At 32.4% G+C, this 19,443-nt stretch overlaps 2 protein-coding genes across 2 annotated transcripts in view; one reads left to right on the top strand and one right to left on the bottom strand.

Annotated features, from left to right (window-relative positions):
- LOC149909593 (nose resistant to fluoxetine protein 6-like) overlaps positions 1-19,443 on the top strand; it is a 40,979-nt gene that overhangs the window by 10,713 nt on the left and 10,823 nt on the right. The window contains exons 3-4 of the mRNA XM_090119639.1: positions 13,684-13,865; positions 17,365-17,564. Of these exons, the coding sequence (XP_089975765.1) occupies positions 13,684-13,865; positions 17,365-17,564 (382 nt within the window). The remainder of the gene's footprint in view (positions 1-13,683; positions 13,866-17,364; positions 17,565-19,443) is intronic.
- On the bottom strand, positions 386-3,018 carry LOC149909594 (uncharacterized). Its single transcript, XM_090119638.1, has 2 exons — positions 2,620-3,018; positions 386-2,220 (listed from the first exon to the last, which is right to left on the bottom strand). Exons 1-2 carry the CDS (start codon positions 2,721-2,723, stop codon positions 480-482), a joined length of 1,845 nt encoding a protein of 614 aa, XP_089975764.1. The 5' UTR covers positions 2,724-3,018; the 3' UTR covers positions 386-479.

Raw genomic sequence — 19,443 nt, 5'->3', positions numbered from 1 at the left:
ACAGTTTTGACAAAAAGTTTACAAATAAAAAAAAATGTTCTAGGCTTTTCCCTGGTAAGTAATATCGTTTAAAAATACATATGCATAATCTTATATGCGTAATGAATAGAATTTAACATTTATTTTCATAATTTCTTTACAAAACATAGAATTTATTAAGATTTGTTTTTTAATTATAGCGGGTTCTGCCGCTCACATTACAAAATGGCGGGGTTTGCATTGCACATGCCATGTTATAGCAGCTTTTGCAATGAACACATTTGTATGACGTCATCGAAATGGATGAAGTTATGCAAACAATGTAAAGTCCTATAGGAGTCAGTATAATAATTTTTAATTTGATTTGTTTTATTGATGACTGTTTTCTACAAAAAAAGAAAATAAAAGTCGAAAAAAAAACCAGTTTTTTTTAATTTGGTATTGTTTGAATTTTAATAAAAAATCTCATAAACACAAACCAGCAAAGGAAAAGGCATCACTTAAATCATCAAATTTTCATCTTCGAAGCCATTGTCACAAAGGTTTTCTTCCGGCCCCTCATTTATGTCTTCTTCCTCGTCTTCATTCTCGACCTGAACTGCTCTATTCCTATATTCCAATTCCTTATAGAAGTACAATAATTCGAGCTCCCTCCACTTTTCCCCATAGTGTTTTTTGAGAAGATTGCATACATCACGTATTTTTGCTGGTTTAAGTGTGATATTGTTTGGTTGAATAATGTTGGGGTTTATCATCTGAATTGTTTTATTCTTCTTTGTTATTATCTTTTTAATTCCAGTTTCATTGCGGTATGTCATTTCACCCTGCAGAATAATGTTGTCAAGCTTTTTATTTCTAGTGAGGAAGAAACGCTTTGTCTTCTGGAAAGGGAAATGCCAAGACGTTGTGGGTTTTACTATTTTTTCATATGATTCTTTCCAGTCATAGACGGGAATGTTGGTTAGGTCAGTCACTTTGCAGTGATCCTTTAGTACATCAGTATATTCAGAAGGTGAAGCAATTATTTCTTTGCGTTTTATTTGTTTTTCTATTTTAGCGAAAACCCGGTCTGCAGGTAAGAATGAATGTCCAACAATAGGGAAAATTATCTCTACTCTTTTGACATGTCTAGGTGCTTCCGATAAAAGCCATTTTCCCAGCATACTTATCATGCCGGTATTTTTGTTCTGCCCGGCGCATCCATCTGATATTACCCTTAATGTTTTGATGTTCTCATTGAATTGCATAGATTTGAGATAATGAAAGACAGCACTTATAATCTCATTGCTTCCTTTTGCGTGTGAAGACTCGTTCCAATGGTATGAATTTACATTATCTGGGGTTAATTTAGCCTTGGAACATCCTTGTACTATTAAAAAGTTGTAAAAGTTAATTTGTCGACTGTAATAAGCCGACTGGTCGGATAATTTTGGCAATCCAAGATTCTTTTGACAATCGAAAGATATCGTCATAAGATCAGTGTCTTCTTCTTGTAATATACTATAGAAGGCTTTATATCGGAGTCGGTGAACGCGTTTTTCAATCATAAGTCGAGATTTTGTGGCTGCGTCTTTTTCGAATTTCAATCTCTCATTCAACTCCAGACACGTCGAACATACGTCTGTGCTTGGCTTTCCAAAGCCTATGTTATAGCAGGTGACGAATATATTCCTGAAGAAATGTTGCTTAACTTTCAGATTTTCCTGTTCACGTGTTGAGTTGTACATTCTCCAGAGTTTCCTAATGTTCAGCTCTGGAGAAAGGTAAATACGGCACATGTTTTTCGTCCTGCAGTAATGGCTTTCTTGGCCCTTTAGAGACTCAATAAATTCTTGGACAGATTTACGTTTGTCTTCATAACGCAATGCATTTCTATTGCCTCCTCGATTTTCTTTCGGTAGAGTACCAGTTTCATAGAAACGATGCATTACACCTTGGACGCGGTCTCTCTTAATAACTAATGCTTTTAAAAAGGTGTTACGGCATACTGGAATGAGTTTCTTATCTACCCCCGGTATAAAGTACTTTAAAGTGTATTTTCTTTTAGAAATACACTCTCCAGACTTAGTTTTTACTATATTGCAATATTTGATTATATATGAGTCTTGACTCAACTTTCCATCACACTGATAGAATCCTGAATGGAATTTTCGGATGCTTTGGTTAGATAGGGTTTGGCATTTGAAAGATTTCCTATTGTGACCGCAATCAGGAAATTGAGGTAGTCCACGAGATCGATACCTGTAACAATATAGTAATACTCAATACACTCAAATAAACAAATGCAATAAATTTTACTTGTTTGTTATTTATTTTATCTTTGCAAGTGCTCATTTTATATCTATAAACACACGAGTTTTAAAATCAGAAAATAAAATACTCTTATACAACTATAGATGGGACTTGAACCCACATCCTCGGATATCGCCTCCATTGCTCTGATAAAATAAGCCACCGAAAGAGATATTTATTTAATAATATTATTTTCGCAAACAGCGTTTTACTTTCATACTACGACACTACGTTAGATAGCGCAGGTCGTCTCAAGGTATAAAATCAGTTCACTATTGGTGACTAGTACTCTTTGCATAACATCATCCATTGACAAAAAGTACGTTAATATAGGTTAACTTTACTTACCGATTTTGGCGTAACTTTTCTCGTTTCCAGTTGGCCTTATGCACTAGTTTCTTCCGGGACGTGTTTTCTTTCGATTTCGTTACAGGTGTGACTAAATTATCCATGTTTTTATATTAAAAACATAAAAAAACTCGAGAGAACTCTCACGCAAACACAACAAATCGCCATACTGTTTTTTACTTATTGGAAGCACGTCATTGGTCGGATTCGAAAAAGCGGGGTTTGCTATGTACATTCGAAATTATAGCGGGTTTTGCCGTAAAACGAAAACTTCCAAATGAATTTTCTATACCAAGTAACGGATTTTGACAAGAACATTTTTAATAAAACTGTTCTTAGAAAAATGAAGTTTCAAACTCAATTCATAGATCAAATTGTATGAAAATCAATTATGGCGGCTTTTGCAACTACACGACTCTGTTAATAATGGGTTCCCTCGTCTAAATTTAAAGCCTAATTTTATATAAGTTTCAATAATGTTAATAATGAACCTGACACATTTCAACTAATACTTAAAATATAGACGTAATAATAGATAAACAAAATACATATACATAACTCAAGAAAATAGATTACTAACCTATTTTATGTAGCTGGCACAAAGATAATATTTTCTTATTACAAAGCCAAAGTTGAATACAATCCATTCGTGTTTAATGCTCTATGAAAAATGGTATGGTTGTTTAATATTTGATTAAAATATTACGATCGCGGAAAATCTTTGAAAGAATGTTACACAAACATAAAACTTATGGATTTTGTATACTTATTAGCTAACGTAATAAAACTTTCATACTTTCCCTGGGTAAGTAGTGTATGGCTTATACTTTGTTCCTACTTGGTAGTTATTTTTAATAACTAGGTATATAAATTGTACACATAAACATAATTTTCTAATTCTATGCTTACATCGCTGCCGTCTTCTGATATATGTGCATACCTATACACCTTACACATTAAACTCGAGTCTATAATATTTTTACACTAATATCTAAGTGCCGCATTTAGGCATATAGTCATGGAAATATAAATTATTATATTGTAATGATCGCGATAACCTTTCTTATATTTAATTACTTGAACTTCAATAACATACTTATGTATACCAGAATTCGGTTAGACCTAAATTCTAAACAATATTATTATATATGTACCTACTCAAGAATGTTGTCAATTACCTTTTGACCGGAATATCAAAGATATCATTGTGACCCGCGGCCCGCCTATAGCCATAGCGATACGCTTCTGATGAAATATTACAGAAATAATTGGTCAGAATAATATCTAGTATTTAAATAAATATAAACAAAAGGTTACATAAAAATAATACATACAACTAATTTTGAATTTCAGCTTAAACCTGTGACAAAAGCGAAAGACCTAGATCTTGAAGTCGATATTAATTCAGCATTTATATATTATGTAAAAAACCTTTTATATCATCAACGTCAGGAGCAGGGCTTATCCTATTATTCGATACGATCTGATCCGTTTAAACTCTTTTTTATATATTTTTAATTATCTACGATTACGTTGTAACGTTTTGTGAACTTTCAAATTAAGTTTTGTTTTCTTTATCAATATTCTCTATTCAGAATCTTATAGAAATTCATGTAGAGTACTAAAGCTAAATTGTATATATCTATATACATATTATAATATTATTATTCAGTATTTACTATTTTGTACTAAGGGCACTAATTGTAATAACAATTTTGCAGAGAATGCGTTTCACTTTCAAGTTAAGAAAATATTTTATTTGTAATTCTTCGTCAGACCAATAATCAATAATATGTTACATGTATGTAATAATACATGTAACATATTATTGACCTTAACGTCCTCCAAGAAGAATTATTTTCTTCATATAAAATGTCGACTCATACGTTAACCTTTTCACCGCGATGCATTTACACTATATATTGTTTATACGACATTTATTAGGACGTGTTGCACATCGACTCGGTTAATTAAAGGTGTATGTGTGTATTGAACACAACCCGTTGTAATTCGAGCATATTTCGATATACAACAGCCGTCAACGTGTTATTGCTACAATCGCGAATATATATATAGACACATACATAGATTTGTATATACGCTTGCTTCATTATCTTGCTTTTAGATTGAGTAAACGCAAAACGTTTGTGGGTTACTGTCATGTTATTGCCCATTCTTCATTCGAAACTTACAAAACCGTATAGAATAAAGACTCAAAAATTTCCCAGACGTGTTTGCTCAAAAATTTATTTGCAAAAAAACGTAATTTACATCGTTTTACATATTTAGTGTCACATAACAGAATTTTCTAATGCGCTTTCGAATAGAATCTCTATGGTTGAAGCGGTAATTATTACGTAAGCAGCGGAGCTGATTAAATCAAACTAGTTTATTCGCTTATGAATGAAATAATCGCAGTGACGGCCTACTTTTGTGATGAAAGTAATTGAGTGTCTATAGTAAGACGCTCTCGTGTCGCTTACAATGTAGGTACAGGTACTATAGTGCATAGTTCTATGAACTAGGTAACCTAAAGTCGGTGAGCTTCGTTACCGCTCCTACGCTACAAGCATCGCCGCCTGTTAGCATTTAAATTATGCAAACACCCACTCTGTACCTACATTGTTTTAGTTTCCTTGTATTTGTAAGAGGGTCTAATGGTTAGACACAAAGCTTGCAGACTTACTACTCGTGACCATAGTTCACTTGAAAGTACATACCTAAAAAATCACAAGACTCTAGCATGTCTACTCATGTGACGTGTTATTCTGAGCTAAAAATCTATCCATATAGTAACCAAATCCACCAAATAATTTCGGCAATTTTTGCATCTATTGGACAGATAAGATAATACCTACTTATTGTGCGTAATGTGTGTAATCATTTAACTCTATCAAGATTATCTGTTCATTAAAAAAACGTTTAGTAGTGTGAATTAACACTTATCTTGCCTAACACACATTCCATTGTATTTAAATATCTATATCGTTACGCTTCCTACAACGTTACGTTTTTCGAATGAGTACTCTACCATGAAGCAAAAAAATAACCGTTTTAACGTTTAAAATAGAGCGCGGTAACTGTGAAAGAGAAGTGACTTGCACAATGTTTTCATTAAAAAATAATGATTCCAAAGAGATGGACCTTACAGGTGCGTCGGACATTGGGCAATGCGCGCTCGGTGGCCTGTGATATAATATAACGTAGCGGCGACCCGCGCTCGTGAGACACACGCGCGGCTAGCTGCAGCAGGCACTTGCGCAAACCCTCATAATGTGTAAATTGCAAATTTCATCAAGTAATCCGTGAAAGCGATTCATTTCACTCACACGCACCGTACGCCGCACACTATGTTGACACCGAACACATAGCCTAGTCAAACGAGAATTTCCACCAATGATGCCTTATATAAATTCGCCGTTAACTCTACGTCTATTTTTATGTAATACCTTTTTATGAGAAATTATGTCATCAATTGCAGTTTTACGGTGCTCGTTTGAGATGCTCGTGAAATTATACGGTGTACATAACGAGCTTCCGTAATTCGTCAACTTCTAGTTCCGCTCCTAATTTTTGCGAGCGCGAATTCTCTTGCGTATTTATACAAAGAAAAATTCTTGCAAATATTACAAACGTATCATTATGTATTTGCGCCTGAAATTGAGGAAACACTAGTAAACTTTACTTAGATCGTTACACTGTTTTAACTATTATTTGAAATGCATCGTTTGTTAGGGTATATCGTGTTCTTACTAGTAGCCATCTTGCCGGGATCTCCCTACAGATGTAGGAGGTAGATGTAGATAATATTAGTGCATTGTCGTCCAACATGCATGTATATGCAAATTTTAGTTCAATTGAACATCGGGGTGTGGCAAATCCAATTAGTAAGATTCGATTTCGTACAAATTAAAATAAAACCGAGAGAATTCTGAAATATTAAGGTATAGATTGGAATGTATTTATTAAAGTTTAATAATGATAATTCTTTTATTTTTAATTTATAATTTTTACACGTTTTCATGCAATATTACCTGGTTTTACCATACCTTTGATACCTAGTATTAGATAATTCATCACATTGAATTAAATCGATATCCATGTACAGCTATTTATAACTAAGTATATATAAATATTAGGTATAGTTATAAATATATGGTCGCTATTATTAATGAAAACTTGATATTTTTCTCCAGTATAAATTAGAATCACAGATATGAAACTTCATAGCATTATAGATTGCAGCGCGTTTAAAACGCCGAAATATTTTTCCACAAATCTACAATTCCCAACAAATATCGAAGATTGTTAGCGTTACGACCAAAGTTTAATTAATCGAGACTGTGAATACTAAAGTAGCAGTAAAAGAGACATCAATACGGTCAACTCCCTTCTACCTTCCTGCTATATTTTTCGTCCTTTTTTTTTTCATGAAGCCCCGTAACCTGACATAGATGACCTAATTTCAACGGAATATTTTGTTCGTTTACGCTAACCATGTTATACGCTCTTTAAAACATCAAGGTCCTTGTTTTAAGAGACAATTACATGGCTTGATGGACTTACCTTCTTGTTATTAAGAGTTTGCGTAAAAACATGTTATTATTTTATTAGTCGACTAGACGCAAAACGCTCTACAAACATTGTTTAAAGAAACTAGGTCAATTATGATATAATATCAAGACATAATAATTCATTTACATCTAATTATCTGCGCTCTAGTGTTAGGATAAATTGTTCATAGAAATCTATTACCCGTAACTTATATTGTACTGTATCAAAGTTATTAATGGATAGCGAAATCTTGTTCAATTTAGTACAATAATGGGCTTGCTACATACTGACATACAGTAATTTGATCATATCACGTGGCCTTAGATGTCACAGACACTGATGTGATTCCGTTGAACTGTCCGATCATATGATACCAATTGTGATTCAACAATCAATTTGTAAATTGATATTTTACAATAATTACCCAACTATTACTAAATCTCATAAGTGAAACACATATCTATGTGTAAATTAGAAAGTCAAGGCTACTCGCTCATAAAAACCTCTTAAATATGCCAGTTTAGCTAGAGATTACGTTTATAACAAATATTACCACAAAGAGTAAATTTGCATGAATATGTTTAAAATATTTCTGACCTTACGTACTTTAATGCAATTTACAAATTACCATAACTATTTCCTTTTTGTTAAACAATGTTTTTATGGGTGATGGTACGATAAGAATTAACTTGTGTAGTAGATCAGTTCTAACGATTTTTTGTTTGATATGTTGCCAGTGTTTAAAAAACTTATAATGCAATATTTTAATTTCAAATTTATAAAATGTATTAATTCTATCAAATCGAGCAGGTAACTGTTTTTCTATCTGTATCTGCATATAACTAGTTTGAAGGAGTCTAAAGAATCGAATCGAATAACACATAAGTAGATATTTAGGTATTATAATAGAAACAATTCATCTCAACAAACAGAAACACCTAAAAAAACTACGATTTTATTATCGAGTCATCTCAATTAGCACATTTGAAACCTTTAATTCAAACAACAACTTCATCTCATCTTTCATTAGAACATTCTTCAAATGCAAACATACCACCGATCCCGTCCACTTCGTAGAACAATGCTCATTTATATCTAAATACAGCGGAAGAGAAAGCTTCTGAACTACCTGTAACTTTGATTTCAATTTGTCCATTGTGAAACTGACCTACTTTGACAACTTCTAGTGAGCATCCCTTTATAAAGACAGTACCTATAGTAAATATTGAATTAACAACAAACGAGCAAGTGATCTTGCAATTATACAGAAAGTCCCACTGCATATTTTAGACGGCACGACTCAGATTAAAAAGACTTTTCTAGAGTTTTCACATGCTTACATTGCCAATTTAAACAATGCAAAGGCTGGCGAAATATTTTAGTCCGCATATTTAGAATTTGTTTCAGATCAAGCTTTCTGCTATGTTTTCTTTCTTGTATAGTATTTTTATACAGGTTAAAAGATAAATCTATAAAAAATAAAACTGATAGTTAAGATAAATATAGATATTATATTTATTTTTAATAATATGATGAGATGTATAATATAATCGATGAAAATAATAGGTTTAATACAATTAATTTAGGTACAATTTTTTTTTACAAGGACAATATTATATACATTTATAAAAATAAACATATTTTTATTATGAAATCATACACAACCTTGTAATGTTATTATAAAACATGAGATATAACAAGATTACAATCACGCTCTCTGAAAAGTAGTAGAAATGTAGAGTTAAATAACACAATTGAATAAATCTCGTTACAGTATTTGATTTCCATATAAATATTCGTGAATCATACGTATTAAAATGTTACATATTTTCAGTCACAGATTGGAAATTTCATTAAAACTTAACAATAATAAATACCTAGTTGTGAACGCTAATGGATAGTGTCACATCTGCTTACATGCCTTCATGTGACACAACAATGTGAAAATGATTAATAAAGTTATCCCCACAAAAACGTACCAGTTTTTGTGTTTTGACTTGTAATACGCGATTAACTGTAAATATCAAACACGTGCTGATGCGGATATGTGTTGTAAAAGGAAACGCTACTGTTTTGTAACCAAACAAAGTTGCTCGCTAATAATTGCGTTCTTTCAAAATTTTATATTGCACTAATTAGTAATTATTATACCTTCATTGGTTGTATTGAATTCCATTTACTTTATTCGGACAGATTGCACATTGAATTCTGACTTCTTATTTAATACTTGAAATACTTTCTAAAGAATTCTCTACAAGATGTTTTCTGCAGAAAATTTTAAGGGAAATCATTTACTGTATTGAAAAGCATTCAAGTAGCATTTTCAGATTTTATAACATCATTAAGTTCTTTATCTCTCTCCACTTCAGCTTTTTGCATGCTATTCGAAGGATTTTGTTATTTTCCACATTCGTTTACGGGCAATAATTAATTGCAAGAAGTGGGTCACCGACCGGCCATGACTGACGCACCTCCACAGCGCGGTGAATGTCTAAAAACATTGACCACAAATTATACGCACCTCAAAGAAATCTGTTTGGCTTTAATCCTATGACTAACGTCATTCCTTGCCGCGACATTGACAAGGGTTTATAAAATATGCTAAGGGCTTCCAGATATCAAGTGAATATAAATGTTTGCGCTTTATTATATTTCATAACTGGAAACCTTGACACGTCTGCAAGTCCCCTGAGGTAAAAATATGCTACATCATGTTGTGGTCATACAGAAACATTGCACAGATGATAAAAATTCTTCATTGCAATGCAATAGAGTATCTAAATACACTTAAATTGATGACCTCTTCTTTTGATATCGGTAAAAAGGAATATCTCCGCAAAACGTAATAAAGTTTGTCGATTGCAATAACTCATTAAATGTCTCTTTAGCTTTAGCTGATATTATTTTGTTCAAGTGGTAAGATACAACCGGACGAAGCTTTGATGTACCTAGATCAATGAAAATTATGAGAAATATCTGACGTTCTTATTAAAATGAATATTCTTAAAACATTTTTCATTCCCCTGAACCATAAGGGGTGATCGCAGAGACTTTCTCAGTGAGCATTTCATAAAATTTAATAAATGCGAGTTCTAATAAATTTTGGTGAGTGTATTGGAGCGTGAGTTCCGATTAAATTACCTTATATTAATAAGCTGTTTCGCAACACTCGGCTATTCATTGGACCGATTTTTCTCTTTAAATTTTAATGTATTATTTAAACACTATTAAGGACAATAATAATACATCAATGTACATTTAAAATAATATATATTAAAATATATATGTATTAAAACGAATTACACGTGGCAAAATAACAGATTAATACATGTTAATACAAAATGTTCCACGAGTTTTGCTGACAGCTGCAGCGAACAAGCCGGGCTGAATAGTTTGCGTTGCACGTATGTTTTATCGATTGAATCGCACTGCCACTCGGTAATTAAATTAACTGAAAACCTCACTATTTCAGTATCATTTGAAAATGTCAGTTACAATGTTGATTTGTTTTTAGAAGTATTGAATATAGACAAAGGTCAAAAATATGTGTTGAAAATTAAAGTAAAGAAATATGAATGAATGGCATGTACTTCTAGACACACTGTCTATTTGGACATAATAAAATATTATATCTTAAAATAAGACACTTTTACTCTTTTAGCTTTTTATATTTTGTTATGTTAATTAAACTCTACAGGCATAAAGGATAATATTGCCATGAAATTATGTCGCTAATTATTACAGAAACATTATACCTAACAATAAATTTCACAAAATGTCGTCCAAGGCGTTAGTAGAAACTTATCGGTTGAGTTAATTAATTAATTATTAGACACCCGAGGCAATTGCCTCGGGTGTCTAATACATTGTTCACACGCATACTACAGGAACGGAAACCAATTTTTTGTGAAAACAATAGTTTCGTACAAGCACTCAACGTTTGATTCAAAAAGTCCTGCGTTTTAAAAGCCTGTCTAGCCTCTTTGTGATACAAACAAAACTACCTAAAATTTTATGTGTTTGCCTCAAAAATCGCATAAAACCCTTGTCTAGAAATAGATATTCGAAATGGACTAATTGGGAAAACTTTATTGAAGTAATAAATAAAAGACTGCAACTGTAATTTAATTAAGTACAACTATTTTTTATCTTTTAGTATAAAACAACGTGGCGACACAGTTGGAATGAGTTTCGTAAATATTAAACATTATTATTTATACATAAATATGAAAGTAATTAAAAAGTAGGTACGTTCCGGATTTGTATTCAGAAAATGTAACGAATTTAAATGCGATGAGTAATTATTACATAATGACGTTTTAAAGGTAACCTAGTGAAGGTCTACAAGTATATAAAAAACGTAATTTATATGGAACTGAGAACTGTGAATAAGATATTTTTAAAAATATATAAAATATAAAATATTACAGTATCTTAAGATAAAATATTATAGTATCTTCACCGTGTGTGACGCGCTTAAGACACTTACGCTTTAATTAATAAATTTGAAATTTCACAACGGAAGTTTGAAAGCTTTTACGTTATTTATTTTGTGAACAACAGCTTTGTATTTACCTAGTGAAGATTAACCACTTGACTTGTATTATTATAAAACTAGAAAAACAATGAAAATCCGTCAAATTTTTTTTAAACGACTTTACAATATTCGTGATTGTAGAGCTCTATCAAATAAAGCTCGTATGAATTTTTGCAATATTGCAATATTTCACGTGCGAAAAATAAATAGAAAAACGTAAAATTTAACTCATCTCAAGTAACTATATTGCAGCAAACACAATAGTCGTAACTTTCCACATTTTTCATTGTATTAGGGTTCCAATAGGGTTCGTTCGATTCAATGGCTAGCGTGGAAACGTTCGCAATAAAAACTGTGCGTGTATCCTTCTTTTTGTTTTACTTTGCCATTAAACCTTTCATTCCTTTCATTAATGTTAACAATGTTCTCGAACCTTCTTTTTACAACTGACGGACTATAGCTATTTGCATGTAACATTCGTTCAATTGCATTATTTATTAAGTATTCTCCCTGGAAACAAGATTGGATTTGTAATCCGTTGTATCCTTGTTGCTCTGAGTGGTCCATCAGAATTTTATATGAGACACTTCCATTTATTTGCCTTTATGAATATACCATGAATTATGAGGAATGAACAGGTACAATTCAAATTAGTTGCGCTTAATTATTGTGTTGAGTATCCTTGCCTATGCATACAAAACCGACTATGTTATTTATTCGTTATTGTTCATAAATTATGACAAATTATACTTCTATTAAAATACGAAATTTCACCAAGGACAGCTATTAATATTACCCAATAAATTTATTTATATTGTCATATTGATATTTCATAATGAAATTATTGCTCGGCATATTTTCATATTTCATAACAACGCTTGCTACGTTACTTTACATATTCAGTACAAAACAGTTAGTTAATAATGTACTAATGTAGTGATGTTGTGGAAACTTGACTAACCTACTAAAGAAGTTTCCAGCATATACCTAATACATTACACTGCTTTTATAGGGTTAGTAGTTACTGAGCGAAGGTAAACTTCTGCCTATTTAAATAGTGTGACTCCAGCTGCGCTGTTTAATTTTTGTTTTCGAACTCAATACAGTACGTTCGTTTGCAATTATGAATAACTTAGGTCTTATGTAATTGGCTATATTTACTATTTAGTTCTTGTTTATCGATGTCGAGGTCGTCTACATTTACGTAAGGCAAATGTGGATGGTTATCTCTAAGAATGTCCTTAGTTACCTCTGAATACACCTTGGACTACTGCGGTTGAGTACTAAACTAGTATTAAAACTTTTCTAGGTTGATTCGTTTTCGAGCGCTAGTTTTTATAGCCACATCAGCAACATTCGGTTTGCAAATGGCAAAACTTTTGGTTCGAAAGACATTAACTTTATACAAAACAGATCAAAGTTTCTAAATATGTTGATCATGAGGTTTAGCTGCTACAAATCAACATGATCATGAGTTTTAGCTGCTACAAATCCATCTATGATTCAAATGAAAGCTTTGCATAGATTTTATCCAGCAAAATATGCGACTGTCATATGTCTAACCAACGCTTACGTATACGTAAATGGAATAATTCTAGCTTCCTTTTAAATCTTTCTTCGAAATGGAATCCTCAGCAAGCGGATTGAATACCTGGTATTAAGTAAGTTTGAATGCTTTAATAGAATTTATTTCCAAGCGTTTTCTATCATCATTTTATTGTAAGCCCACGTTATCTGATATTGAGACTGTCATTTGAAGGATATATTTAAAGTATACTTATTTCATATAAATCATTGTATTTTTATGATATTTAGACCATTATCAAAAAAATTCGAAAACCAAATACAGATTAACTTATTCTGACTTCGAAAATAGTATCCTAAAAAAGCAACTTGAAATTAGTCTCTCTTTTTATTTACTTTCAATCACCTCTCAATACACTAATACTAATCTATATTATTTTATATTTCAGTTTACGACGCGTCCGGTCAATACAGTCCAAACATTTTGTTTGGCAACGATTACTGGATGGGTTCGATAAACGCCTGCAAGGACCTTCAACTGAAGCAGTATTACGACCAAGTGCCGCCCTTTCCCACCACATTCTACGTTGCTAGAATCAACCTAACTGTGGATGGTGATCACATACCAATTGTAAGCGCTTTTTAAATATTTTTTTAAATATTTAATTTATTGTAATCAATCATTACGACATATCGATTGGCTACCCAAAAGGTATAAAATACAATTATTGTTAAATCGTATTGGAGTCAACTTCCAAGTTTTTCTCTCAAGAAAAACACACCTACATTGTAAAGCAAGGTTCTTGAAAACTGAGCAAAAACACGAAACGCACCACAATCAATTAATTATTATTAAATGAGGAAAATCCTCTGGAAATTTAAACCAATATAAATCATAAAAAGAAAGAAACAAAATAATTCAACGAAATAACCTCAATACACGAATAGGGACAGAGACCTCCGGTCTATTTTTTGTCTCTAAAAATAGTAAAGTTGTGGCCGAGTTTAACTGCAAAGCATCTAGAGCTGAGAGCTCGTTACGGAAACTACAATTCCCTCGCACCACACACCAGGCTTGTTACTTGTTAGTGATATGAGACGAGCTCATGTTATATGAACGTTAATCTTGAATCCTACGCCTTGTTAATTTCAGCTTTATTAGTTAATACCTAATACTAAATAATATATAAGTGTTATTTAATGTTGCAAAATTCTAAACAATCTAATGTTTTAAACTCGCATATTATCGATTTCATACTAGAATCGGCTGGTGATCAATATTTGACCTTCAAACGACTCTCCATACCATAGCAGATATTGCAGTTAAACATATATTTGACAATCTGCATTTACAATACGAAAACAAAGGTACTTGTATCGTTGCAATACGTGGAGGGAATACTGTAGGTAGTCAGTAAAAACGTTCAAGAAGACGAACCACTCTGTTTTCGTTTTATAATGTTTATCAGGGATAAGTAATAAAACTCTTTCCATTAGAAAATAAGTTTTCCAGAAAAGTAATTGTTTAAATGGTTTGAAATTTAATTTAAAATAGGGAAATGTCACGATCTCCCCGGCGAATTTACGATTAAACGAAGGGAAAAAACGTAGGATTATCAGATGTAAAGGTCACATAGCTACTACTAAAAGTTTCATGTCATCCTTTCTACACGAGAATCTACTATGTAAGCAACATTTACTCGAACATAAAATATTTGTAAAGCACAAGAATTTATGATATTTCTTTGTTATGTTTTTAACATCAGATGCCTTGGCTATATGAAAGCCTCGGGTTAAAAATGCTACTTAAAAATTTACTTGTATAAAATCCATCGTTCTATGGTAGAGCTAAATAAACAACATCGTTATATAATCTAATATATAGTATATTACAATTTGATACAAACAATCATATTATTAAACATCGCTACATTAAACTACATAGTACATAAGCTGAAACAAATATATCTTTAGCGTCGGTTTTATTAAACCGTTACGTCGGGCTCAAACGTTATGTATATCGTTATTGTTATTGCCGGATAATAAAATATTTAAAACAGCTGACATCAGGCCATTTACGAACAAACTTGCTCACAAAGTTAAGGCTGTGACATTTTGGCCCGGCTCTAGACGGTCGCACTCATAGCGGCGATGTCATAGAACTTTTAATATAAAAGTTTTGGGAAGCTACTCGCTTGCAAATTGCCGCGAAAGTGTATGAACGCGAACCTTTTATGTAACTTGTAGTGATCCCAAACTGTCGCGGGTTCGTGTTACTTCCTTTTATTATATTTGCATGATCTCTACGGGTATTTGTTATAACGAGAGTTGGATGTTTGTTTAGTTAGGTCTAATAGTACGTACGTGAATAAATTCATGATCGTTTACATACTGAAAATATGTTTCATTTATTGACAGCAGTCTATAGATTAACTTGTTACAATGTAATAAAAATTACTGTCGATATGTTATAGTCAAAGTCCGATACACAGTCTCTTCGCGGAAGGACTGGTTTATCCTAGGTTTGGCCAAAGCCATCAGGCAATCCCCGAAATACATTTCAATTTCGCCCTTTGCCTGATGTATTTTTAGTCAAACCCAGGAGCTCCTAACTTTTCAGTCAAACGTCGAAAGTAAATTATTCTGTTTCGGTTTTGGCCTAGTCAATCCTAGAAGCGACTGCAATTCTCGGTCAAACGTTGATCTGAACATGTTTAAACAGGTTCATAATGTCTCTTGCGGACCGCGGTGTTCCTCTTGCTCTTCAAAATTATGCAAATGTAAAAGGTCTAATGTATTGTGCAATTCTAAATGTCATAATGCCTCACCATGCCAGAATAAAGATTAATTTTTCATTTTAATTACCTAAGAAATTATTAAAACAATTAACATTAATGCCTCACCATGTCAGAAAAATGTTTAATTTGTCACTTTAATTACCTAAGAAATTATTAAAACAATTAACATTAAAGTTAATGCCTCACCATGTCAGAAAAATGATTAATTTTTCATTTTAATTACTTAAGAAATTATTAAAACAATAAACATCAAAATTTTAAAAATGTTATTTTTTTATACTTAATCTTATACAAACTAACCTCCGTATATTCCAAAGCATTTATTTATTTATTTTATACTTTATTGCACATCGTACAAAAGGCGGGCCTAATGCCACACGGCATTCTCTCAAAGCATCTCAAATATAAAAGTGAAAATCACGTAAGCTGACCAATCAGGTGTCAGAACTGGCAGAGTTAAGCGGTTCTTAAGACTTGAAAGCTGCTTAAATGATAAAATGCTTCCAAATATACGAAGATAAGACACTTCATACCTATATCGGAGTTTGACTCGTCAAACCCCGATTTAATAAAATTGTGTTTTGACGTTTCCCTGACCAAATTAGTCTCTCCCAGGTTTGACGAAAATTGTTTAGTCAAAGGCCGAAAATTTACATTTGTTTGGGCTTTGACTAAGTCATTCAGTCTGACCTGAGGATTGACCAGTCCAACCTAGGAGCGCCGGAGCTTCGGAGTTTGCCTATAACAGATATACTATAATTAATTCTCTGTATCTAACATTATAATCATCATCATCATGATCAGTATAAATGGGTACTTGAAAACACTATAAAAAGAAAAGATGCCATACATAATAATGAAAATGATATATGCAGTATATCGATTACCGATTTTCAATACCTGCCATAAGTGATACACAAATAGAAAAATGATTTCCCTTAATTACCTCATTATGACCTCATGGAGGCTATATAACGCTATCGAGGGGACTTTTATTACTTTTTTCGCTAACCTAATGTGCGTTCGCAGTTCTGATTACCGCACACTTGAACAGTATTGATTAAACTTTCCGCCTCATTTCTTAGGTAATGGATACGTTTATGAGCAACAAAGTAGATTAAATGAACTGAAATTAATCAATCAAGTATATATATTATATATTGTTCGTTTTTATTTTATTACCAAAGAACACAAAAAAGTTTATAATCATATTATAGGAAGTATTACCGCTACCGGCGCCTAAAACTTCATGCACGTGCCTTCTATTCATGCAAAAAAAACCAAATAACCGATGCTAGCTATAAAAAGCTGATGAAATCAATTGTGTTGCAGACAAGGTCAATGCTGGTGGGACAATGCATGCCGCTATCGTGCAACAGCAGTGCGACGCACGCCATCTTGCTTGCTGCAGAGAGGGCGGCGGCGGGCCGTGCGCAGGCGGCCGGCATTGCGGCTAGCGCGCACACGCTCTACGTTCGAGCCGTGCCTGGCCCGTATAATGTTTATATGGACTTTAAGACGCATATTTTGGGGTTAGTTGCAATCAGATTATTCTGGTAAAGGATACAATACATTCTAGCAAAGGTTAAGTAAGAAAGAATAATGAAATGTTTACGTCAAGTTATTTATATAATAATTTAAAAAGTATGCTAAATAGAAGAATGCCTATAATATAATACCTGTAAATATTATTTGTATATCTAAAGATATTCATAAATCTCTTACGCAAGCAGTCATTGACCTCATTGCACGCCAATCCGCAAAAAAATTCCGCTATCTACAGACGCGATCTACGAGCCTACGTAGCTTGCTTTGCGAATCTCGGCTACGACACGCATTCTACACATCTACGTACTCATAAAACATTTCTTTATGAGGAAAATGTTAAATAATTAGCTAAATTTGAATTAGATAAATAATTATAGGATGAGTTTTTCATCCTTAGATATTTTGAAACTTAGACTCGACTATCTAACGAGGACATGGGTAATTGATATGGTTTGTGGGAAATTTGCATAATGAGGTAAAATACTTTAATATTAATATAGTTTACTCTTGTAGCAATGATAACTATTTAGGAAAATATTTAAATATAGATTTTTTATTTTATTCAACACATGAAAGCAGAGAATATTTATTGGAAACAAATAACTCTCTCGTGCATTGTTACATTATATTGCACAATTTCATATACTATTAAAGCATTATTCTATCTATTGGAAAGTATTTCTCCTTTTGTTATAGTGTCTTGTATATTTATATTTTATATTGTTACCGAACTCAGAAGAACATGTCGTTAGTAATTGTATAGAATTTCTCTTTTTCGGTAACACATGTCTGGTACAAGAATGTCAGTAAATAAAAAGACTATTTCAATGGAACTATCTTGTCAATATTCGACAGCGCTGTTCGGAACATGCTCACAATACATTATACCTATAGACCAACCCATTGTGGAAACTAATCGATCACAGTTTGCGTCCAGTTTTCGATAATAATTAAACTGCGTAATGGATTTTCATACCTATCAATCGATTTACAAATCGTTTGTTTTATACGTATACAAATGTAAAAGTAAAATAAAAAATAATAAATAAAAAAACCGGCCAAGTGCGAGTCGGGCTCGCGCACAAAGGGTTCCGTAGCAGCAAATATAATAAATTACAGTTAAATCAACCTATCTCAAAAACTATAAGAGATACTTTGATCAAACCAAAAATCGTTGAAAGAGTTAATTAGCATGCATCACCTCTATTTTTTTTAGAATTTTATACCCCGTAGTTATAAAAATAGAGGGGGGGGGACATACTTTTTACGACTTGATATCTCAAAAACCGTTCACTTTAAGAAAAATGTTTTTTAGAAAACTTTATATCATTTTAAAAGACCTTTCCATTGATACCCCACACGGGTATGTACATCGAAAAAAAAAATTTCATCCCTCAGTTACATGTATGGGGGGCCCCACCCCCAATTCTTTTTTTTACTATTTAGTGTCATATTTTTGTAGCGGTTCATACAACACATATTCCCATCAAATTTCATCACTGTAGTACTTATAGTTTCCGAGTAAATCGGCTGTGACAGACGGACAGACGGACAGACGGACAGACGGACATGACGAAACTATAAGGGTTCCGTTTTTGCCATTTTGGCTACGGAACCCTAAAAACGAAAGAATTATAAATACACCTTAATAAAATCTGATTAATGCTTCATTTAATCGTTTATAAAAGTTTGACTTGCGAAATAAAAATGTCAAAACTTCGTTCTTACTAAGTGTTCTCTACGTTAACATAATGAAAACAATTAACTTCTCACAAAGAATTCTTAATAACACTTGAAATACTTAGAACAACTTTTGAAATCTTGTGATTGACAAGAAAAACACATTGAACTAGTTTAATAATA

The sequence above is a fragment of the Colias eurytheme genome, chromosome 3 (assembly GCF_061535395.1).
Source record: "Colias eurytheme isolate Ceu_HAF_F1 chromosome 3, ilColEury1 Martin Lab GWU primary, whole genome shotgun sequence".
In the NCBI taxonomy this organism is placed as follows: Eukaryota; Metazoa; Arthropoda; class Insecta; order Lepidoptera; family Pieridae; genus Colias; species Colias eurytheme.
The sequence above is the reverse complement of the archived record's forward strand: the minus strand, read 5'-3'. Positions and strand labels throughout refer to the sequence as shown.

Bases quoted from the DNA above. Each gene is read 5' to 3' on its own strand.
- LOC149909594 (XM_090119638.1), bottom strand. From the start codon at position 2,723: ATGGATAATTTAGTCACACCTGTAACGAAATCGAAAGAAAACACGTCC. The intron at 2,221-2,619 runs GTAAGTAAAGTT...ATATTGTTACAG, and splicing joins GAAAAGTTACGCCAAAATCG to GTATCGATCTCGTGGACTAC.